General features: G+C 39.0%; 1 protein-coding gene across 1 annotated transcript in view; it reads left to right on the top strand.

Moving 5' to 3' along the window:
- Nucleotides 1–1,530: 1,530 nt before the first annotated feature.
- SLC27A6 (solute carrier family 27 member 6) overlaps nt 1,531–25,652 on the top strand; it is a 42,497-nt gene continuing 18,375 nt past the window's right edge. Inside the window, exons 1-4 of the mRNA XM_086479574.1 lie at nt 1,531–2,044; nt 11,264–11,470; nt 13,468–13,626; nt 14,644–14,768. Coding sequence (XP_086335700.1) covers nt 1,531–2,044; nt 11,264–11,470; nt 13,468–13,626; nt 14,644–14,768 — 1,005 coding nt within the window. The remainder of the gene's footprint in view (nt 2,045–11,263; nt 11,471–13,467; nt 13,627–14,643; nt 14,769–25,652) is intronic.

Below are 25,652 nucleotides of genomic sequence, written 5' to 3'. Positions count from 1 at the left end.
TGGATGAATAAGCACATTCTTGCAGGTATTTCAGTAACACTTTGGAGCACTAGTCAAGACAACACTGGAGCACTAGCCCAGTACATGGGCAAACATAGGACGGGGTGTGACAAGAGGCTGGATTATTCTCGTGGCAACAGGCAGCCAGAGGAGTTCATACTGGGAACTACCAGTATTCACAGTCTTACGACTACAGAAAATTCAGAATTACTCAAAAGCACATTCATATCCTCTAAAAAATGTATTTACTACAGGCTACAGTATAAAGTAAGTAAGCACCTTCTGATTTTTTGTCACAATGCACTAGAGTTATGGATTCAAATTGTTTACGGCCAATACAAGGGCAGAAAATGTGTCACTCGTAAAATGACCCCAGCTTCTCACAGTCTATGTTAACTCCAGGCTCAGCTGCTCTAAAACACATGAACACCATGTGATGTCTCTCACCAAGGATGGCAGTGGATGCCTTTGGATGGCAGGGAGCCATCAGTGTGTTGAAGTGACAGACCTCAGCAGCGGTGGGATCAGCACTGTGCCAGCGCGCGACCGCTTCTTGCCAGTGGCATCCTTCAGCACGAAGAAAACATTCGCACAGTACGCCGGTACGCTGACCCACAGCCTTGGCCAGCCCCCAGCTTCCAGATGGACTGAACCGGTTCTGAAAGAGCTTCGGAGACCTGGGCTGGTTGCAGCAGTCCAGAGCTGCTCCCGAGACGCAGGCGGTGTGTGTGAGCGCGGGCAGGCCTGCAGCCCTGTGGTGGCAGGGCCTGGGTGCCCAGTCCTGCTGGACGCCTCACCACGGAGCCGAGCCCCAGGGTCCGGCGCTGCTTACTGACTCCCCAGGGCCCAACCTCTACAAGGAACAGGCCGGCGGGGGGCTACTGCCCGCCCGCCCCGGCGCGTCCCACCGCCCTCCCAGGGAGCGGGGCCCCGGCCCTCGCTCTGCCACCGCCCGCCGCGGCGAGGGCCATGCCGGGGCGAGGCTTCCTGCGCTCGGCCGCCGCCGTACCCAGGAGCTAACCTCCCGGTGCCCCGCCGCTGGGGGTGGGGTGAGGCAGCAGATCGCGCCTTATGCAAGCGGCTCAGGGAGCAGCCGCCGCCGCCCCGCCAGCAGCTCGGTGCCGTCCGTGAGCCGCGGGGGCGGGTGACTGGGGGGGGGGGGGGGGGGCGGGGGTAGAGGCTCTCGCCTTAAGCCGTGCGTGGTGAGGGCAGGAACTCCCGCCCTGCTAGCCCTCGCCTCTCTCGCCGGGGCGTGCTGCCCGGCAGGTGCGGGGCCCGCTGCAGCGGGGGGAGGCTGAGGCGGGGCCGAGGTGTGCGGCTGGCTGTCGCCCTCGGCTGCTCGGTTGCCCCTGCCCTGCTGCTGCCTGACGGGGAGCTGGTGCGGGCTTCCCAGGCGACGGCGTGCCTCTGTGGAGGGGCAGAGGGCGGGAAAAGCCGCAGCCCTTACCGGCTTTCTACTCGGACTCCACACCCTGCCTGGCTGCTCCCCGCGTCCCGGCTCCGTGTGTCAAGCCGCCTGGCTGTAGGGACATGAGTGGCTGGGACGACCGTTATCCACTGCCAATGCTGCCCTCCTGGGTGCCGGGTGTTGCCGCTGGGATTGTCTCCTTACACCTCATCCAGAAACTCCTCTTCCCCTACTTTTGGGCTGACCTGAGATACCTGCTAAAAGTATTGATGTATGGGCTGAGAGTGGAGATGTACAGGCTGCAAGGGAGGATTGTCACCGTCCTGGACAAGTTTGTGAAGCTGGCTGAGAAGCAGCCCCACAAGCCATTCCTCATCTACGAAGGGAAGGTGCACACCTACCAGGATGTGGACCGGAGGAGTAACAAAGTAGCACAGGTCTTCCTGCACCACGGGGCTCTGAAGAAGGGCGACACGGTGGCCTTGCTGATGGGCAACGAGCCAGACTTCATCCACGTGTGGTTCGGACTGGCCAAGCTGGGCTGCGTGGTGGCTTTCCTCAACTTCAATGTCCGCTCCAGATCTCTCCTGCACTGTGTCAGTAGCTGTGAGCCCAAGATACTGGTTGTGGGAGCAGGTAGAGTATACACCTGATTCGTGCATCCGAAGCTTCTAATGTCACATCTCCCCCCATGTATGTCTCTCCAGCTCCTTTACTGAAAACCCTATTTTCAGATTTTCACAGAATTAAAGAAACCTAGGGCTAGAAGGGACTTAAGGGATGATAAAGCTTAAGTCTCAGGCAGAATCAAGTATATCCATGCTTTGGGGACATCCATTTAGCCTTTTCTTAAAAAATGTGCATTGAAGGAAAAGTTGCAACACTTAAGTCCAGCCTGTTTCAAGCATTTTAATCACTTCAGTAGTTGCTGAATGTGTATCAGAAAACATTAAAATGAACTATTAAGAATAATTTCCCATTCCTTTTTAAATAGTAGATTTTAATCTTAAGTCATGTACTTTACTCTCCTGTACTATCCCACCATATTTCCTAGTGATCAAAACCACTGCAAACTAGAAGGTCTAAGCTCAGATTGTACAAACGCTGCTGTACAACTTTTTGCAAAGTTATGGTAGTTTTCTAGGGATTAAAATTGAGAGGCTTTTTTTTACAGGTGTAGTACATAGGAGGTTGACTTATAATAACCAACTCACTGTTGGTGTTGGATTGTAGAAGAAATTGCTGTGTTTGAATAGGAGATAATTGTGTAAGTTTCAGAAGTATTACATTTTTATTAAGTTCTTTAAAAGAATTTAGATTCTTGGTGTAGGCATTCTGTGCATTGTATGTTACAGTTGGGCTTCAATTGTAGAGATGTATAAACTGAAGACAGATCCAAAACCTGAACTTGCCTCAGCATTTATGATCAAGTGCAGTGAACCTGCAATGCTGAAAGATCACTTACAACCTTAACGTTTGGTTGGAGGAGATTTCAAAATATTAAAAATTAATGTTGTCCCACCTCTCTAAAATTATTCTGAGTCTACTCTGCCTTATTTCTATTTCACAACTTTTTGCCTTATTCCTATTACACAGGTTGTGGGTTTTGCATCCATGGCATCTAAGTGGTGGGATTTTCTCACACCTGTTCTTGCTGCTGTGAATTTGTGTTTTCAAAAATGTATTCAAGATTTTTCCCTTGCATATTTTTTAATAATAAATTTTGTCATTCCGATTGTATATATGCTGGTTTAAGAATGCTTGGTAATTAGAACAAGCTAAATAAACAAAAGCCAATTTAAATATAATCCCCAAACACATGATAACAGTGCTTCTGAACTGACAGTTTTTAATTTTGCGTTCTTATTTAATAATAATAAAAATTCTCACTTAAAACCCTCTCATGAATATGTGCTTTTGAGCTTACAGATTGAGGAATGGAATTAACGTTCAGGAAATTCTTGCTCATTGACTGTGGTGAAGAACAACTTTGGACCAAAGTTTGTATCTAAAAGTAGTCTTTATTAAAATGAGAGGTTAAGTAATGAGTGAAAAAAATATTTGCAAAGCAGGAACAGGGACCATGTTTCTCCACTCTTAATTTGTTACCAGCAGCTGATGGTAAGAGTGACTGTGTTGAACCAACTTGTTCTAGGAGTCTGCCTCTGCTCAGAAAATAAGAGCTATGTGAAGCCAGATAATACTACAGAGATACCAACAAATTAGTCTCTGAGCTGGTCTTTTATGTGTTGGTCTTCTTATTTTATTCATGAGTTTTAGTCCCTGCGTTGTCACTACCTTGAGTCTTCAAGGCTTCACAGTATTCTTCTTCAGGACTTAGAGGCTCCTGCATATCTCTATCTGTGAAAGAAGTTGAAGTTCTCTTATGTCCTTGTTTTTTTGCCATGTCATATGGAAAAGGAGCCCCTCCAAGGAAGTCTAGGTTCTGCAACTGAAGGTTTATATACTGTTCAGTGACTGTGACAGCTGACTACTACTCTTGAAACAAAAACATTATACACATTATTAAAAAACATTATACAATTATTGTACATAATAATTTCCTCCTATTGTTTATAAAAATTTCGGGGCAGTATTTAGCACTGAGGTTAAACAGTCAGATAATTCTCAGAGGTCTGTTAAATATCTTTTCATCCAGTGGTAGCATGTGTTTCAAGGGATTCTTCCTTATGAGTAGGCATGACTTGAACTTTCTTGAGTGTTTTGCTCTTGTGCTCTTTGCCCATTTGCCACAGGAATGTGCATAGCTTGAACATAGTATATGTTTTGCAAAATATTTCCACTGAAAACAATCAAGCTCTGGTCCACTATCTGTCATTGTCATAGTCGTCATGTTTGGCAACTGAGATTGTTGGTTTGTTTTTTTTTATCAGAGATTACTGTGTAATGGTATTATTTGTGGGTAGTGGAAATTCTGATTTTCAAAAATATGTAGGTTTTCCACTCTCCACAAAAAAATATAGGCTTGACTTAGCAATAATATTTCTTGTAACAGTTACAAAAATACCTTTGCAATATTTCGAATGACCTTCCATCTTGTTCATATACTTCAGCACAGCAGAAATCATCTTCTTTTGCCCAATTACATTTTGACCATTAACTGTCTGTGCTCACCAAGACCAAATTTGCTCTTGAAATTCTTGTTTGTAATGGCACATTGAATCAGCAACCTGTATTCAAATCCACTCAGTATTAAGGTTTCATTTTTGCTGAAGGGAACCTTCCACCTTCTGCTGGTATCTGGAACAGTTCCCACAGATAATTGTTTATTGCTAAATCTTCCTTGCTCAGAATGGTGGTGTAGCCTTCCTCTGAAGGAGATGATTGCATCTTTCAGCTTCTTTTTGTACGTGTTATTTTTCAAAAATGCTTTTATTTTTCAGAAATGTGATATCTCTATCCAAATAGTCTGGGTACTGTTTATGGTTGTGTTTTCTTCCATGTCTTATTCAGTCTTTCAAGCTGCCTTTTGCAGATCTCCCTCATTTGTGGGATTTCTACTCTTCACTTTTATTTTGTGCCTGCATATTTTTCAGAGGTTGTGGTTTGGTAAGATTGTCCAATTAATATCATCTTGTCTTTCCTTCAGCGCTTACAGTCAGGCTTCCTTCTGATCTGACAATTCTCTGATATTTTGATTGCTTTTTCTAACTTTAAATGGGAGTCTTCCGATAGTACATTGGGGGGTTGGTTTTGTCTTACATACTCTATCGCTCTATGCAATTGAATGTTTTATTTTTAAGCCTCAGCTATGTTATAAAAACTTCAAAATTTCTCCCTCTTGTTGGTTTCTTGTATGAAATGGCTATCTCTAAAAGGCTGCATTTTTCTATGAAAGCAGTGTTCATTCATTTAGCACAATCTAGTAACTTGGTTTTTTCCTTCTCATCCAACTGCAGGCTGTAAGGCAAATAGAGATTTTCTGATTTGCCAATATTTAGACTTTGTGTTCCTTTCCAGTATTTCCACTTGCCTTTGTGTAGAGTGAGAGTTTTTGCTTTAGCAATTTTCATTTGTCTGTTGTGTTCCCAGAGCATTTAGCTTTTGCTGTGATTTGTTACATGACATTCTCACACTTCCATTCCAGAAACACTGTCTGCCACCACTCCCATTCTGAGGAATGTTTGTTGAAAGCAATTCAAAAGCTGGAGTCTAAAACTGCATTTTTAATAAAACAGCAGTTAACTAACATGTAAGTAAACAAGGAACCTGTAAAGGAGGAAAAAAGAAGCTGTATGCCCTTTTCTCTAACAGACCGCCAGCATTAGCTTACTCTAACAGCAATCCGACCTGTTTAAAAGGTGTTCATCCGTACTACATTTGTTACCAGATTATTCCACCCTTATTCTTTTAAAAACTACTGGTTAAACAGAGGAGTAAGGTAGTGCTTAAAATGAAGGCACCTTTCTAGGGAATATTTCTATGCATTGGGGTCTTGCTTGAATAACGGATTACATTTTATCTTTTAGACAGTACCTGTTTAACGGGGGTACTATTAAACAACACTTAGACTGCAGTGACGCACCAGAAAGGTACAAATGGAATTTGACAGTGCATTTATAGTATGTTGCTACTCAGAAGAGTTCAGCTCTCAGTAGGACATCCCATGATTGCCATCATGACTTCTGGTGGAAAGATTGCCTTCTAAATTCCATGACATTGGTTTACATCAGTCCTGATAGCAAAGGCTATTCAGGAAGTGTACATGCCACATGGACATGTGTGGGCAGCCTGCTCTACGTGAGTCTGCTTGAGTGTGGGTGCTGGACCAAGATGATCTCCAGAGGTCCTTTCCAACCACAGCCATTCTGTGATTCTGCAGTTCTGTACAGAATTACACATGCCAGCTATGCAGGTATAGCATTTTCCTGGCCAGGATTCTTTACTCTTGAGGTACCAATAGTGCTTTCTGCTGCTGCCGAGTATTCTGAACTTATCACTATCTGAACTTGGAACCAGGGTTTATGCTGGCAGGAGTAAAGTTGAGACAGAAATGCATGTGCGTCCTGGAGAAAGAGAGTAAACAAAGTCTTTTTTGGTATTTGTGAAGGTCATATGGTATTATGTACAAGTAACAGTATCATCTCTCATATGTTAGTCACCGAGTGAAAAAAATAATGGATTTTATCAAAACCATCTTTTCTTAAGTATTTGGAATAAAAAGCTATTTAGACCTACACATTTAGGACAAGGAAACTGTAGAAGACCTGCAGAAGACACTCTTATCTGCTCTGTTAGACACCATGTCCCTTTGATCCCTTTCTTTTACCTAGGCTGTGTCTCTGTCCCAGACAGCCTTTGAGTAGAAAACGATGCCAACTGTGATTCCCAAGCCAAGTTTCTGTTCTACTACCTTTATTGTCTTCAATGGCATTTCAAAATACCAACACTGATCCTGAGCCACAACAGACTTGTAATTTTTTTTATTATTACTTAGTGAGAATGAGTACTGAGTGTAAGGAGTCACTTGAGGGATCAAGTACAAGTAACTATTATTTTCTGAGGCCAGACAGCATGGGGAAGAGTTTGGACTTGCCATAGTTTACTGACCATATCAATCAGGGTGCACATCAAAGTTAGGTAAGAACTGTTTCATGCAGTTTTCCTTCTGAGCAACTTTCTGTTCAGTACAATCTGATCTCATAATCTGATGTATTCCTTTCATCAGTGTAGGACTGTGTCCTTGCCAACAGGCAGCATTGTTTCTTTGCTACAAAACTAGATTAAAAACCTTTTGTGCAACTTGAAGCCTAGGACAGTTATTCAAAACCAGAACATATTTTCCTTGTTTTCTGGAAAGATGTAACTGAATTATGTATTAATGTGAATTTAATGTAACAGTTTCACAGACATTTTGCTGTGTAATGAAATGCCTTAAAAGCAAGAGGGGAGAAAACCCAACCAAACAAACAAAAAAAGTGGAGAAGCATATTAATCTCAACCAATAACACATACTTTTTTTTTTTTTTTCCCCAGTAGAAGCCAAATAGTAGACAATGGTGACTATTCGTATACAAACTATCTAAACAACATACACAGAACTGCTGACTCCATTGCCAAACTTTAGATAAGCGGTCATTTCTTCCAAAACAAATATACCAAAACCATGAATATACTGTCATAGCATAAAAAGCAAAGAAGTACTTGAGAGAAACTGCAAGGTTAAATAGCGAAATTACTTTACTAGAATGGATTTCCTATATGGTGAAATACACGTACCAGGTACCTCTAGAAATAATCAAGCTACAGTTCCTCCAAAAGGGCTGCTTTTTCTTGACACATGGACAAGATGATATGTAAGAACTAATAAGCCCTATGCAACATCTGGCACAGAAGTTCTTTGTTCATGGAACAAAACATCGGTTGACTATCATCAGAATTATTCTTTGGAAACATGTAGTACAACTGAGTTATCTCCAAACCACCACATGCTCCTGTGCATTCCAGAAGTAATTTTTAGTTTCTGGCATTTTGAATACAGCTATTTTAAATCACCCTTTCTTGGTCAGGAAATCACTTATTGTTTCTGCGCTTCTCTGCTATTTAGAAATGTCTTTCAAGACAGCATATAATTACAAGCTCTTCACATATTGCTCCAAGTTACTAGATTCCTGAGTACAGAAGAAAAATTCTATCACAGAATCATAGAATAGTTTGGGTTGGAAGGGACCTTTAAAGGCCATCTAGTCCAACCTCCCTGCAGCAAGCAGGGACATCTTCAACTACATCAGGTTGCTCAAAGCCCTGTCCAACCTGACCTTGAATGTTTCCAGGGGTGGGGCTTCTACCACCTCTCTGGGCAGCCTGTACCAGTGTTTCACCACCCTCATTGTAAAAAATTTCTTCCTTATATCTAGTCTTATATCTAGTCTAAATCTACCCTCTTTTAGTTCAATGGTAGTTAAAAAAAAAACAAGCAAGCCTCTGTCCAACAACAAAAAACCTTAGGTTTTATGAGCGTTTAGAGAAACAATAAACGGTGTGTATGTTTAATTTGAAGACTCATCTTAATTATTTAGAGTAAATATGTTTCAGTTTACTAAAAGGCAGCTATGCCCTCCTGTCATTCTTCAGTCTTAAATGATTATGTCTGTAGAGTTGAAATTAATAGTTGCCATCTTTTTTACTTTGGAAGAAGGAAAGAAAAAGGGGGAAAAGGAAAAGAGGTAAGTCCTTTTTGACAGACTTGCACTTCATGTTACTCAAATACACAATGAACACGGTGCACACCTTATCTAGAACTTCTGAATATTAAAAAAATAGAAATATTTGTGAACTTCATGTCATGCAGTCCTAAACAAAATTGTCTTCTGTAGAGAAGTTAAGAGTTGGTAGGTGATGCAGCTTCATCTTGCTAAGAAATGTTAAAAGCAAAACAATTTAAGGAAATGCAAGAAGGAATAATTTATCTATGGAAAATAAGGAGATGCCACAGTGATACCTTTGGTATCTGCAGTAAAGGGTGATACTTACTAAGGGTTTTTTTTTTTGCCAGGCCTTTTGCAAAAGGATAGTTTTCAATTAAACATTACGTTTAGAATTACAGTTTAGTAACGCAGGATAATTTTACATGATAACTTTTATTGTGCAGTTTTTCTCGATATGTGTACATCATGCTTGTTATCTGGTAAGGACACTACACAGGATGGTCAGCTGAGTCTGGTTGAAATGATTACTGGAACCTGGAGGAGCCAAGAAATTCTCAACAATCCTTAAAGATTAACAATCCTTGATACCTTTGCTGGCACTGTAGTTGAAGCCAGTGCATCAATAAAGAATGACAGAAAATGCTATATTCTTTTACTGGTTTTGAGGACAGAAATGGAGCTCCAGCCACTTGTGACACCTGTGTTTCTTTTGCTAGGTTCTCAGCCTAACTTCTACCTACACAAAGTATGATTAGTATATTTAGGAGACATATATGTATATCTATGCATAACAGGAAGACAAAAACCAGAAAGACAAAAATCAGTATTAGAAGGTAATAAGTATATAGTTATTCTGTCACACTTCGTTTATTAGTAGCTGCTTTTTGTTAGAAGTAATACTGATGTATTTTCATATTTATACTTGAAAAATATACCTTAATTTTATAATACAACAGCAAAATGTAGTTAATATGCCAGTGAACTTTGACTTTCAGTGCATTTGGTTTCTTGTAGTGCTTAATGTTATTTTTTTATTAACATTTTTTCATTCTATTCTTCCACTATCCATATCCACATATGGATAGTGGAAGGGAACTGTACTCCAGTGATTCAAACAGGAGGCTATCTGTGTTTTAGATTTTCATAATTATTTGGGTGATTCCTTCCTGAAATCATTCTGCAGTGCAAGGAAGTTAGAAAACAAAAATTTTAGTGTCACACTCCATCATATCTATTTGCTAAACATTCATAAAATATATAGAACTCATAGGATTTAGTTTTGTAAGACATATGTTTAGTTGGCGACAGTAAGCTATATCTCTTGTTAGTATGTCATTCATTAAAATATATACAGCAGTCTGTCATTAGGAAAGTAGTTTTATGAAAGATTAAAAATGTTCAGTTATTTTGGAGTAAAATTTATACAAGTGAGTTCTATTAATGGTATATTTAATATTTGTGAAATGAGCTTGGAACTGACATCAGGATTTCAAATGCTGGCTCTGGCAATGCCTCATTATGAGGTTCTTGGTGAGTCATGTCAACTTTGTTTGTTTATCCTTCTATAAAAACTGAGATAATAACATATATTTATACCCACAGGGATATTTGCAAGATTAATTACATAGGCTGAGATCCAGCAAAGCACTTAAGTGTAAATCAGTCTTTAAGTATATGAATAGTTCTATTGAAAGTGATATTACGCCTGTTCTTGAGAATTTTACTGGATTTAATGCCTGTGCAGTGTTCTGAGAAAGTGACAGATTATAAAAATGCTTAGAAATATAAGCATAAATACCAACTGTATTACTTAAGGATTGGCCTTTATTTATATTTTTTCTTTTTGTTTAATTTGGGACTCACTTTTATGGTTTCTTTCCTGATAAGCCAACAAAACAGATCTTCCTTATGCTGCTGGTTTTATTTTATAAAACTGAGTTTGTATTCCTATTCAGATAAAAGCCAATAGAAGGAATGACTTTCAGTGAATGAAGATGTAATCATAAGAAAATAAAATTGTCTGTTGTCCCTAAAATCAGATTCATTAAAGTATCTAAAACACTCAAAGCACTACTCAAATAGCCACGTGGTTCTTTGGCAGTGTCTGAATAAGCCATGGGCCTGTATCATGTTTCTATTCTGTGAAATTCAGGTACCTACATACATGATAACAGTTTTTTGTTTGTGTGTTTGTTTTAAATTAGTCACTTCTGTGCTTTTGAAAAAAATACTGCTGAATGAGAGACTGCTGTTGAGGGCATCCAGGAAACCTGCACTGTAGTTACCAGCTATGCATATATACTAGCCTTGCATCTTTAACAGATTTTTCATTATTTATTTGAAGTTGAAGCTTAACTACACTTCATTTTGGTCTTAGAAATGAAGGTTATGCTAAATGAGGTGGGAAGATAGAGCTAGTAATCAGGGCTCACCATTTTGCCATGAGGGATAGCAGATGATTAGACCTTGTGGGGTCAGCAGTATTTTTGCCACATTATGTCCTGCTTTCAGTGAATTTTCATTCTAGTTCATCTTTATTTTACTGAATTTATATACGACCATGGAGCTTGCTTTCATCCTTCTTTCTATTATAAAACGGAAAACTTTCAGAGGAAAAATACTTTATTCTCTAGTTTTGTAAAGTTCTTTGTGATGTAAGTAACATTATTTTATGTTAATTTTTAAGATTTGCTTGGGACAGTGGAAGAAATTCTTCCTAACCTCCAAAAAGATATTACTGTGTGGATAATGACCAAAGACTCCACTTTTCCAAGTGTGCATACCCTTTTGGACAAAATAGAGGCTGCATCTGAAGACCCTGTTCCAGTTAATCAACGCTCTGCCAACAACCTCAAGTCATCTGTTTTATATATATTTACTTCAGGAACAACAGGTACAGGTCTGCTAAAGAGTCTGCATTTTCCTTCAACTTTCATCTAGAAACTTGCTTTTCTGAAGCTAATGTTTTGGTTCATCTTTTCATAGTAGAATATCATATATTTATCTAGAAGTATTACGGTAGAAAATAAGCACATTTCTTGTCAGTGACTGCTTATATTCAGTGGTTTATGGGCTTCTCTTCTTTTTTTTTCCTGCCACGTTGTACAAATACTATGAAAAGCTTTAACTCTTATTACTTCACAGCTAAGGTGTTTATAAAATGTTTTGCTCTTTTGGTGGGTTTAAAATGATAATAAATGTTATTTTGTGATCACATACCACTGCCTAGCCAATGTAGCTAACATTGCACCGAGAACTTTAAAAACAATCTTCAAACAAGCCACTAGTCATTTGTTTTCTCTTCATTAAGTCATGTTCTATGCAGGTCACTGTAGAGACAGAAAATAGGATTAAGTTACTAGCCTTTTAGTTTAGAAACAGATGGCTGAATTTATTACCAGTGCTCCAGCAGCTAAGAAGCTAAGACTTTAAAAAAACTGATCACTGACATGAAAAGCAGCATGGTGTTGTTAAGATAAGCAGATTGGCATTCTCATTCAGCTGAACACAACAGTTTTAGTCACAAGAAGGTTTAAAATGAAGATGTGTTTTATGGCTTTGTTCTCTCATACAAATAATTATTTAATTTATTTGCTTCAGGTTCTGGAGAAAAATTAGGAAATAAAAATATCAATCTAGAATAAAAAAATTAGGAAGGTACAAATACTGTCAATAGGTCAGGTGTGTTTGTAATATAAATATGGTTGAGCTTGCTGGTTAGAAGTAAGGGCTTTTAGCTAAAAAATATTACAGATTTCTCCAGGTGGGAGGATTTTGTTCTTGTATCTGCATGCAGAATATCTCTGTGAAGTCTCAAATGTTAGTTATGTAGAATTTAAAATATTTTTGAAGGCTTGTATGTACTACATTAATTTACATTAATTTGTTCAAGACTCTGTAGAGCACTTCTTGCTATAGGTGGTTCATTGGCACATCGGCTTATTACCTTTTCTCTTTAGTGTGATAGTGATGGGTTTTGGAACAGCTTTGAAGTGTAGCTAGAATCTCCATAGATGACACATCCAGTTAACAGCTCTAGTTCGGTCTTCAAATGAATGGTAGCTTTGCTAGAATAGGTGAGAAAACTTTCCGAACCATTAAATTTTCTGAAATTTTTAACAGTTCTCACTGTTCATCATCAGGACTCAGCCTGAAATTTCTGTGTGTATTTGAGAACATATTTGAAGCAAGGACAGATGCCCTACTCAAAATAATGGGTACCAGAGAGTAGCCCAAGAAGCTCTTGCATGAGTCTGCATGTTGCTGAACAGAAATTCTGTGCTGAACCTGAAGAAACTCATTAAGAAGAACCTAACTGAAGTGGACTTTTTGCTGGACTTTTTTGGGTTTTTTCTACACAGTCTTCATAGTGTTCTAAAAAAAATAGGTAGGCTTAGACATACACAATTTAGATAAGCACCCACTATATGACCTACTTTGTGTAGATCCCATACCTTTCTTAATTACATTAAAGTCACTATGACTCTTGCCTGAAAGAGAACTAGTGATTGGTGCCTCTTTGTGTTAAAGGCAGTCCATATGCACAGTAAATGCTTTTGGCCCTTTGTTGGCTCTGTATAATTTGATAACATGCTAACCATGGAGTTTCTTCATGTTTCCACCTATTGAATTGAGTTGACATCAGATTAAATAACTAACAGATGAGGTTACAAATTGGCTTATGTATCTTTATGTGAACAGAACAAAGATGCAATACTGTATTAAACAGCCAGATGTCTATTAATGGCTACCTAAAAGATGGCTGAAAATTTGGTCATGGAAGAAAGAATTGATTCTTTTATGACTTTAGAGACCGTACACAGGAAAAAAAAAATAAACTGAGTTCTCTTTAAGAGGAGCTTTATGCATGGTTTTGTGTTTTCATTACAGGTCTTCCAAAGGCTGCAGTCATCAGTCACATGCAGGTTCTTAAAGGAGCTGCTGGACTGTGGGCTTTTGGTGCTACTGCAGAAGACGTCATTTATATTACTCTGCCTCTTTATCACAGTGCAGCATCTCTTCTTGGCATCGGTGGATGCATTGAATTGGGTAGGGCTTGTTTCATTTAATTGTTTTGATAATAGAGAATTGATTATTATTAAAATGTATAAACCACACTTAGGTTCACGCCATTAGGGAAACTAATGCTTTGTGGAAATCAAATGAATACTCATTTTTGTAATAGCTTCACATTTCTGTACTTTGGGGATGGGGCGGTGTTGTAATAATGAAGAATCTCTTACAAGCTATCTTTGTGGTACTGAAGAAGAATTAATTATAGTAATTTGTGTCACAAATGTTTTTACTTTCTTTTATATTTAGGTAAAAAGGAATTTAAGGATGTATGTAATTTTTTGGCAGCGTGTATGGTGCATTACTGTGTGTACAAACTAAGCATTGTACAGTGGAATAGAACAAAAATGTATTTTGGCAAAATTGAAAAGACTGACAGATATGTTTATATTCAGCTTTGTCCTACACCATTAGATGATATATAACTTCTTTTCTATTTAATTTGTGTGCTGTTTTGCCATGGACAATAAAATACACTATATATAAGAGTCCTCAATGACTCTTCTATAAAAGATTTATTTGGAACTTGATGGCAAATATTTCCTGTTTCCTGAAGCATCAAGGACAAGTCAGAGCAAGGGAAAGATCGTTGGATTATGTATTAATTCTATCTGAAACTGCATCGATGAGTACTTTCTTTGTTGAAAAAGGAGGTTTCAGTGATACCCTAATTCAGGCTCACTTTTCTGGATGTTTTCAGTTAACCTCTTTTGAATAATGTTGCAACACCAACAAAGAGAAGCTATCTTCTTGCTTTTAACATTTTATCTGTTGGTTTACTGTCTCACCACGGAGGAGACTGAGTTCTTCTTTCTTTGTCTACCAGGTCTGAACATACATCTTCTAATGAAACAGCTTAAATACCATATAGTTCTCTGAACGAGACTGCTCTTAGTTCCTCTTATGTTGTATTTTGTAGAAATAGTGAACATAGCTAGCTAAGATGACATATAGAGAAAATGCTTAATTTCTTTTTCTGCTATTTCCATAAAGGTGCGACTTGTGTGTTAAAAAAGAAATTCTCAGCTAGTCAGTTCTGGAGTGACTGCAAAAAGTACAATGTGACTGTCATCCAGTACATTGGAGAACTTTGCCGTTACCTTTGCAGCCAGCCAGTGGTAAGTTCTTAATGTGGGTATGATAAAAGAGAAATGAAACTGTACTGAACCTGTCCCTCTGCCCTTCTTATGTGAGGTTCTTCAAATACTTTCTGATCCGTAGATGTGCAAGAAGCAAATGGCTTGAATCAGAAAGAAGTTAAAATATTAAAGAAAAAGATTTTGATACTAAAAATTAATTCAGTATCATTTGGTGTAAAAATACTATTTCACAGAGTTTCACAATGTAAGTTCAGAAAACCGGGATTACTGTTCAGTGTCTTTTCAGAAATTTCAAAACTTTGTTTCTTGGCATATAAGTATACCGGAGGTCTCAAGGTTTGTAGGTCATACTGTTTTGGCTTGTGGAATGTGCTTGTTTTGAGACCATTTAAACCATATTTTAAGATTTGGAAGGGGTTTGGTTTAGGTTAGCAGCTCAAAGGAAGAAGGAAAACTATTCCAGAAAACAGAGCTAGTCTAGTTAAAATGACATTCCATTAGCCTTAACTCGAAAAAACTTTTTCTCTTGGCAGTCATGGTGTGATGGTCTATGTACATCATATCAAGTGCAAAGTATGCTGAACCTGTTGTAATTACTGAGTATAGCTGACTCAGTTTAACCGAATTAACTCTTCATCTGTCTGTTTTCTGATATGTTTCTGCATCTACACATTGACGATAGAGCAGAAGATGATTAGGCTAAGCTAAATGCCTAAAATTCATTGGAATTAATTCAAGATACATAGAATAATGTAGACGGAACAGACATAACCTGTTGCATAGCAAACTCAACTCACTTTCTATCCTCAAATGCTTGTGCTAAATGTGTCAAAATGAATATGAAACAGACATTCGTAGTCCAGTATAAACTAAAATTCATCTTGATAATGCTGGCTACTTCCACCCCTTTACAAGCTGCAGGTTGTTCTATTGCATATCAATATAATAAATCCTAATCATTACATCATACATTATCTTACCTGGTTAAGCATTTTAATAAATGACTTTACACAACTACTTATGATCATAAACAGCTTTTATTTTGAATACTAAATAAAAATAAATAACAGCTTCCAAGTACCTGCTTAACATTAAGCAAAAATAACTGTATAGCTAAAGAAGCCCAGTCTGAACCCTAGGTTTGCCAAAGCAGAGTTTCAGGCAAAAATAAATAATTTTTGTAAGAGTTTCTTACGAACATAAATCATTTTATAGAATGATACAGCAGCAGGGTCAGCTTGAGCTGAGTGCCTCCAGAGAGGGACCCCAACCAAAGAAATCAATGGCCATTTATGCCCTTACAGACTATGCATCTACCATTCATGCGATCACACTGTTCATACGCTCTTTGGTCCAATGGTGATTCTGGCCTGAGATCCTCCGACACTTTCTGACTCCTTGTTGGATTCCTGTTCCACTGTCTTCAGGCAGGCCTTTATCTTGACTAGTTGCAGCTGCTGTTGATGGTTGTAGCCTTGAAGCCCCCTTATTTTCAGGTTTGTGCTGGCTCTGGAGACCTTGTTTTGCTTGAATGGATAAATCTCGGCAAAAGTTTACAGCTTGCAGCCTAAAGCTTCAGCAAATCTAGCTGCTCATGCTATGTGAGTAAAACTAAGCAAACAGCATACTAAATCACACAACATTACTACTGTAAGTGATAAATTCTATTTAAAACTTACTTTTTAAGGCAAATTAACTAATATCTCTTAACATGTATCCTCTTTAAATTTAAAAAAATGTTTGGGAGAACACAAAGAGATTTGTGAAAATATACAGAAGTTGGATACAATGCAACTGTTATGTCTTTGAACGTTCTTCCCTTGCCTCTATCTAAATTTCATTTTGTGATTTCAAAAAATTAATCAGTAGTTTATTTCCTTTTCAGTGAGTTTTATTGAAATGACTTATGGCAGGGGCGTTGGAACTAGACGATCTTTGAGGTCCTTTGCAACCCAAATCATTTTATGATTCTATGATCTCTTAGGAAGTGGTGCCAATAATTCCAGTTCATTAATCTGAAAATTCTTTTCTGATTGAAGTCCTCATTTTATGATTTTCAAGAATAACCTCCGTGAGCAGTGATCTATGAGAATGCAAATCAGTCTTGTTTTGCAGCAGAATAACAATTTGCATTAATATCTCAAGTTGCTGACCAAAGCATGGAAAAGGTCAATGTTTATAAGACATTGGATATTTCTTTTTCTTCTGAAAATTTTCAGAAGTATTTTTAAGTAGTGTAGTGGTGGGTCATAGATCCTACAGCACTATCCATGCATGCCTCAGCAAGAACATTCTTCAATTAAAGAAGGCATGGCTGATATCCCAGTGACCACCACTGGCTGTGATGTGAAACCAGCATAGTGATACCTTTCTCACTTGGTTTCTTTTTTTTTGGTGTGGTTTTTTTTTCCCTTCATTTTTATTTGTTTGGGTTTTTGACTTTATAATAAAATAAACAAAGTTAGAGATTAACAAAAAATCAAGTTAAAGACCATGTGGAAAATCAAAACATATAAAGGGCCTAGCTTTAATAAGTCGTGATTTTTCTTCATTATACATTAACATGATTTCCCAAAAGTCATCTCCCTTCTCTCCAACACTTCTCAAGTTTTGCTGAGTTTGCAGCCTGAGATATTGTCTCCCTTTTCTGTCCTTTAACCGTACAGTTAGAGCATGGCATTTTGTTTTATCCATTTTAGCCTGTTCAGTATCTTAAAGCAAGAATAATAGATTAATATCCTTCATTTTCTAAAACAAACTCTTTCATTTTTAAGTCTTTACCAAGCCATTGTAAAATTAAAGGAGTTTTAAATTTTGCAAATAAAGTTATATATACACCATCATGAACTATTTATATACTATATTTATACTTTCATTAACTAGTCATTAACTGTATAAATGTTCTGTTTATTAATTTATGTGCATACTTTCTAGGAGCTGTATGTTTAAACTCTTTGTTCTCTGAGGCTATGGGGTTTTTTTGGGTTTGGCGTTTTTTTGCTAGCTGGCTAAAGAGAAACCTAATGTACCTTATCAAGAAAAATCAAAATTATTAAATGAATCAGTCTGACAATTAGGTACTTGAAGAAAAATGTTAAGTATTTGTCATGTTAAAACTGGAAGAGAAGCATGTTCACACAAGTAAGTGGAAGGATTTTAAAAAAGTTACACAATCCATTATTATTTTTCAAGTAGGTGAAATAATTTGCCATGTTGTTATCTCTCTTTAAGTTTCATTAACTTAGAAGTACTATATATACCGGCAGCATGAGAAAAATAAGGCTAATACAAGTTTTAAAGCTCTATGAAGATACTATGTGGGCAGTGTTCTCAAAGTTAGAGCACTGTAAAGCCATACTAATGAACATAGATTAAAACCATAGCAGTTATCTTAAGTGCTTCATTTGTTTCTTTAACACTAAATCTGAAATAAATGGTATATTTCTAACAGTTGGAGGCCTCAGTGTGGCCTCTTATTTAATAGATTTTGAACAGAACTTTTGGCAAGTCTCTGTGGTACTGTATAGACTCTTGGCTTAGCTTTCCTAATTAGTTTTGTCTTGTTTGATCTTTCTGCCTCCCACTCACATCTGCAACAGCTCTTCAACAGTCTTTTGCAGTAGACTTTTTCTGAAATTTGTTCTGCATCCAGTCTGGTTTAGTAACCTGTGGACTGGAAAGAATATTCGTTAGAAAAGGAGGTTGTCTTTTTTCCTTATGTACGAGTACAAAGACTTTGCATTAAGTGACATTCATAGATTTTGCTGGACTCCTAAATAAGTGAGTAATCCTCATGCCTGCCCTCTTCCAGGCTCTTTTTGTGCAGTCTTTTAATCACAATGAAAGTATAAGAACCAGCACTGATGGCTAGTAGCTATCAGTACCTACAAAACAGATCCTGCTTTAAGATACTAGCATGACTACTCCAGTGAAAGAGAATATTCAGCAAATTAATAACTTGGTCTTGCTGACTGGCGTTGCTCAAAGTCTGTATTAACAGTGATCTAAAAATTTCAGAAGTATGGCTTAGCATAGCTCCCTATATCCTCTCTAAGCAAAGGCCTTGGAAATACTTTCCTCCTAATCTGTGGATGTATTTTCCTTAGAGGGTTGCAACACATTTAAAATTGAACATTTAAAGTATATACAAAATCTTCCTAATGCACATGCAGATTTATTTCAAATTTGAAGTAATGAGATATTTAAATAATACATTGCATCCTGAAGCTTTTGGAAAGTTATGAATAGTAAGGCAGAGTCTCTTTCCCTGCTTTTCTGTAAAGAAGACCTGAATCCTGAAGTGGTTTAAAAACAGAGGCTAGAAATCAGTTTTCTTGATCATTATGTTCTGTATTATACCCTCATAAGCTTACATACTTTATGACATTAATCATATGATCTATGATACCTTCCATAAACTTGGTAAGCTCACTATTAAAACCAGAGTGCACTTCTACTTGTATTCAAAGTCTATTTCACAACTAATTATATCATTGCTTAGAAATTTTCTTTCAGCATCTGTCCCGTTTTATGTCCATTTGGTATTAAGCCAGTGTTATCCTTTGGCATCAGTAACATTTCCTGTTTCATTGAGGTTACCACAAGTGTGTAAGACCATGTATATCAGCTTTCAGACTTTATTTTGTTAAGCTGAAGCAAGCCAATCTCTCTACTAGATCCAGTTTGGCCAAGGTTTCTTTGGATGGGATTAAGCTCTCTGAAGTGACTTTAGAAAAGATGCTTAAGGATTTATTTTGTTAAAACTCTTCTGTGTTAGAACAATAGTAATTTAGAAGGAGAAAACAAGGAAGTCAATGCTGCTGCAATAAGCAAACAGAATGAACACTTAATACCCTACTGTTGACTCAAGTGTTGCGGAAAGTGGTGTAAGACTGAGGTTTATCTATGCTGGATGACACTGTCTCCCACCTAGAAACAGGTTTCTTTGAAGGAAAGGAATTTGGTAGTCAGGTAAGGAAGGAAAAATGAATCAGCAGGCACTTCACTACAAAACAGGGTTTACTTGACATTGCATTTTATTCCCCATTAAAGTTTAGCTCAATTTATGTTCTTTCTCTTATCATTAAAATGTGGAGTGCAAATTTGTCAAGCTTCTAGCAGTTTTTCAGCATAAACATTTTATTAAGTGCCCTAAACCAGTAATGTGTCACATTTACAGACAACCACATCTGTACCCTTCCATTTGAATTCTCTGAATAATCTCTGTCTGTCATTACACTTTTATTTACTGGGGGAAATTTTGCAGTTTATTTATTCTTCTAGTAACTTGTATTTTTTTTAAAAAAAATCTGTGATCGCTTGTGTATATCATAAGTAGACATCTTTCTTAATCCAAGTTGTTACTGATTTATTACAGTATTAACAGTGCCTAAAAGGAGAATTGAATACTGTTTGTACATGCAGTTAGAGAAAACAGAACTTTTAGACTAAGAGTGTATTCAGCACATCTGAAACAAAGCTTAGAAATGAACCTGGGATTTGGAAGCTTATGTTTTTTCCTCCAGACTATATCAGTTGTTCTAATAAAAAATATACTGTATATCACAACAAATTTTGCCTGTGCTTTAAACTGCCATGACTACAACAACACTATTACTTTTAAAAAGTGTGTTTAAAAGGAGATTATAATCCTGTCCATTTTGGCTTCTACCTTCTGATATTTAAATGTACTGGCATACCTCTCTTGGCTCCATCTACATGGTGATTCTGTGTGTTTTCTCATTCTTCCCACTAATAATGGTAAAGGTTTTCAGGTTTTTTCCTGAAAAAGGCTTCCGTAATGTTCGCAGAGTTCCTTTGACCTTAGGAAGTATTGGTTTTTCCATATCCAAAACAGCACTGAAGGCTAGTTGTGATGTCAGCTACTAGTTCTAGCGTGGTAGCTCAAGACTTTTCTGAGCCAGCCTGCCTTCCTGCCTGCCTTCTTTTCCTTCCTTTCTTTTCCTAGATACTCATCTTTTGGGTTAAGCAAGTGGAATCATGCAGAAAATGTCCTGATAGTGAAGCCTAGAAATCACAACCGTACGTTTACAAAGGGAAGCTTCATATTGCTCAGGTAATACTGTATACAATATGAAGTACAAGAAATAACCAGAAATAACCTGTGCATGCTTTAGTTCTCTGAATTGACCTTTGGAAAGTTTTGTGTAATTTGTTTTGACTCATGGGCTCCTGAGGCAACCACCAAAGACACAAGTGATCTGCTTCATATTACTGGGTGGAACACAGAGAAAAGTGACTTTTTTGTTGTTGTTGGATATTTTCTGAGGAAATAGAAATACAGCTAAAGAAAACATTTCCTTTTAGAAGAGCTAAAGGAAGAAAATACCTGTGAGAATCTAATCCTATCAGATTATCAGGAGATTGAGTAATGAGAGTGAGCTATACTAAATAGCAAACAACCAGTTCCTGAACTGGATGGATGTGTCCTGTTCTTAGAAGTCCTGTTACTTTCCTATGGTGCATCCCTTCAGTACCCTTCCTGTTTTCTTTTACTTGCATTTTTAAATTTGGGTATGTATTTAATATGAGGATGGTAGATCACTGGATCAGGTTGCCCAGAGAGGTAGTGGAAGCCCCATCCCTGGAGACATTCAAGGTCAGGCTTGATGGGGCTTTGAGCAACCTGACCTTGTTAGAGATGTCCCTGCTTATTGTAGGGGGGTTGGACTAGATGACCTTCAGAGGTCACTTCCAACCCAGTACATTCTGTGATTATGTGATTACTGAAAACTGAATGTAAGCATGCATATTGAGGAGCTTATTACATCTGTCATAATAATGGCAGTAAGATATCTCTCATCTCTCTACCAACTACCTGATGCCCCTTTTTTCAGGGCTAATGTGTCAATAGAGAACTGGTGAATGTGTTGTTACATGCATTCCTTTTAAATACTTGAATGTAAATCATGTGTGGTCTGTCCATCGTATTTTATATTTAACAGATGTTTGCATTTCTCAGGCCCTTACATTGCTTTTAGTTTCTTCAAGGCCATAATACAGGAAACATTTCATGCCTCCTTTGCTTGAAGTTGCCTTTACTTCTCTCCATTTGGCTTTTCCTGCTGCAGAAATGACATAAGTAGGACAATGAACCTGTTTCCTTGTATTATTTTAAAGCAACTGCTAACTACATTTTTATATAGCTGCAGTCATTAATCCTTCCTGGACCAATTAATATACTGTTGATGTCACTTTAAAAGGCATTTCTTTTATCAACAACCTAATCATATAGATAGTCCACATAGTTTACAAGAACACTTAAGGAGGAAAGACTAGCAGACGAAAAATCCCAGGTATGTGTATTTAGTGTAATAAGGCAGATCTTGACTTGTCAATTAATTACTACACAAATGAAAAAAGCACTCAAACTGGAGAAACAGTGTGACAGAAACTGATTTATGATGTATGCAGCTATTTGGTGTGTGGTTCAAAGATCTTAGCAGAATGAACTGAAGAACAGTCTGGCTGTAGGTTAAGAACAGTTCTTGCTTATTAATGCTTAAAGAAAGCATTGAAAAGATGTTTTGTCTTAACTGTTAAAAAAAGGTGGGTATAGACTGAATCCCCATTTTATGTCAGAATCACTCTGTAAGAAAAGAAGATCACAGTGCAGGAAAACAAATAGATATTTTAAAAAATCGTGGAAAGATGTTCTAACATTCTGTTATTTTAAAATCTGTCTTCCTAATTATCTGTAGGGAGCTATTAATCACATTCAGAAATATAAAGCATGAGCAAATTATCACAGGACACACCTTATTTGGATTTGAATTATAGAATCATAGGATCATTCAGGTTGGAAAAGACCTTTGAGATCATCAAGTCCAGCCATCAGCCCTACTCTACCAAGTACGCCCCTAAACCATATCCTCAAACATCACAACTAAATGACCTTTAAACACATGAAGGGATGGTGACTCAACCACCTCCCTGGGCAGCCTATTGCAATGTCTGACAACCCCTTCAGTGAAAAAATTTTTCCTAATGTCTAGCCTATACCTACCCTGGTGCAGCTTGAGTCTGTTCCCTTTTGTTCTATCATTAACTACTTGTGAGAAGAGACCAGCACCTACCTCTCTACAATGTCCTCTCAGGTAATTGTAGAGAGCAATAAGGTCTCCCCTCAGCCTCCTTTTTGTAAGGCTAAATAGTTCCAGTTCCCTCAGCTGCTCTTCATAAGACTTGTTCTCCAGGCCTTTCACCAGCTTTGTTGCCCTTCTCTGCACTCTCTGCAGCACCTCAATGTCTTTCTCTTATTGAGGTGCCCAGAACTGAACACAGTACTCGAGGTGTGGCCTCACCAATGCTGAGTAGACGGGGACGATCACTTCCCTACTCCTGCTGGCCACGCTATTCCTAATACAAGCCAGAATGCCATTGGCTTTTTTGGCCACTTGGGCACACTGCTGACTCATATCCAGCCGCTTGTCAATCAGAACCCCCAGGTCCTTTTCTGCTGGGCAGCTTTCCAGCCACTCTTCCCCAAGTGTGTAGCATTGCATGGGGTTGTGGTGACCCAAGTGCAGGTCCCAGCACTCCACCTTGTTGAAGCTCATCCAGTTGGCCTCGGCCCATCGATCCAGCCTGTCCAAGTCCCTCTGTAGAGCTTCCCTACCCTCAAGCAGATCAACACTCCCACCCAACTTGGTGTTGTCTGCAAACTTACTGAGGGTGCATTCTATCCCTTTGTCAAGATCATTGATAAATAAACACAAGCATCCCTAGTGCTGACCCCTGCAGAACACCACTTGTGACCAGCCGCCAGCTGGATTTAACTCCATTGGTCACCACTCTCTGGGCCTGGCCATCCAGCCAGTGTTTTACCCAGCAGAGCATGTGCTCATCCAAGCCATGAGCAGCCAGTTTCTTCACTAGAATTCCATGGGAAACAGTGCTTTACGGAGGTCGAGGTAAACAATACTCACAGCCTTTCCCTCATCCATCAGGCAGGCATCTTGTCATAGAAGGAGATCAGGTTCATTAAGTAGGACCTGCCTTTCATAAACCTGTGCTGACTGGGCCTGATCACCTGGGTGTTCTGTAGATGACTTGTGATGGCACTCAGGATGATCTGCTCCATGACCTTCCCTGCCCCAAGGTCAGACTGACAGGTCTGTATTTTCCCAGACCTTCCTTTCAGCCTTTCTTGTAGATGAGTGTTACATTTGCTGTTCTCCAGTCCACTGGACCTCCCCAGTTAGCCAGGACTGCTGGTAGATGATGGAAAGAGGCTCGGTGAGCACATCCGCCATAACTTCCAGTACTCTTGGATGTAGCCCATCTGGCCCTGTGGTGTAGTAGGTCACTGACCACTTCCTCTTCAATTGTGAAGGCCACATTCTGCCCCGCCTCCCTGTCTTCCAGCTCAAGGGCCTGGGTATCTAGGGAACAACTAGTTCTACTACTAGAGACTGAGGCAAAGAAGGCATTGAGCACCTCAGCCTTCTCCTCACCCTTTGTCACTGTGTTTCCCCTTCTATCTGGTAAAGGAGGAAGATTTTCCCTAGCCCTCCTTTTGTTGTTGATATGTTTATAGAAACAGTTTTTGTGGTCCTTAACAGCTGTAGCTAGGTTAAGTTCTAATTGGGCTTTAGAGTCTCCTAATTTGCTCCCTGCATAGCCTCACTACTTCTTTATAATCCTCAGGAGAGACCTGCCCCCTCTTCCAAAGTTCATAAACTTTCCTTTTGTTCCCGAGGTCATGCCAAATGTCCCTATTCAGCCAGGCTGGTCTTCTTCCCCAATGACTCATTTTTCAGCACATGGGGACAGCCTGCTCCTGCGCCTTTAAGACTTCCTTCTTGAATTATGTCCAACTTTCCTGGACTCCTTTACCCTTCAGGGCTGCCTCCCAAGGGGTTTTGTCAATCAGTCTCCTGAACAGGCCAAAGTCTGCCCTCCAGAAGTCCAAGATGGCAGTTTTACTGGCTCCGCTCTTTACTTCCCCAAGGATTGAAAACTCTAATCATTTCATGATCGCTATGCCCTGGATGGCCTCTAAGTAAACTTCCCCCACAAAATCCTCTCTGTTCACAAGGAGCAGGTCCAGGAGGGCACCTTCCTTAGTTGGCTCCCTTACCAGTTGTGTCAGGAAGTTATCTTCCACACACTCCAGGAACCTCTGGGACTGTTCTCTCTCTGCTGTATTGTATTTCCAGCAGATACCAGGAAGATTGAAGTCCCCCACGAGAACAAGGGGTAGCAATTGTGAAACTTCTCTCAACTGCTTATAAAATATTCCATCCACCTCTTCATCCTGGTTGGGTGGTGTGTAAGAGGTTCCCACCATGATGTTAGACTTGTTTGCCTTTCCCCTGATTCTTACCCACAGTGACTTGACCCTATCATCACTCTCATTAATTTGTGTGCATTCATATGTCTCCCTAATATAGAGGGCCACCCCACCACCTCTTCTTCCTTACCTGTCCCTTCTGAAAAGTTGTTAGCCATTGATTGCAGCGCTGCAGTTGTGGGAGTCATCCCACCACATTTCCATGATGGCAGCTTTATCATAGTTTTGTTGCTGCAGAATGGTCTGCAGCTCCTCCTGTTTGTTGCCCATGCTGCGTACATTAGTATAAATGTACTTCAGCTGAGCTAATGATCCTGCCAACATTTTGGGAGGAGAAGCCCTAAATTCCTACCTGACCATTCTCAGCCACTTCCATGGTTACTAACTTATCAACAAGCCTAGTGTTTTTGCTGCTGCATGGGTCACCATCCCCCACCTCAACTGAGATGTCAGACTGAAAGAACACACCAGTGCACCAACCCACAAGCACCAATATGCTGCATCCAGTCTCTGCTCTGGCAAGTCTGGTTTCATCTCCATCCACTTACTGGTGATAGTTGACCAGGGCAAGGCACTGAGTCCTTTGT

This window comes from Leptosomus discolor, chromosome Z, assembly GCF_034619465.1.
Source record: "Leptosomus discolor isolate bLepDis1 chromosome Z, bLepDis1.hap2, whole genome shotgun sequence".
Classification (NCBI taxonomy): domain Eukaryota; kingdom Metazoa; phylum Chordata; class Aves; order Leptosomiformes; family Leptosomidae; genus Leptosomus; species Leptosomus discolor.
This window is presented reverse-complemented; position numbering and strand designations above follow the sequence as displayed.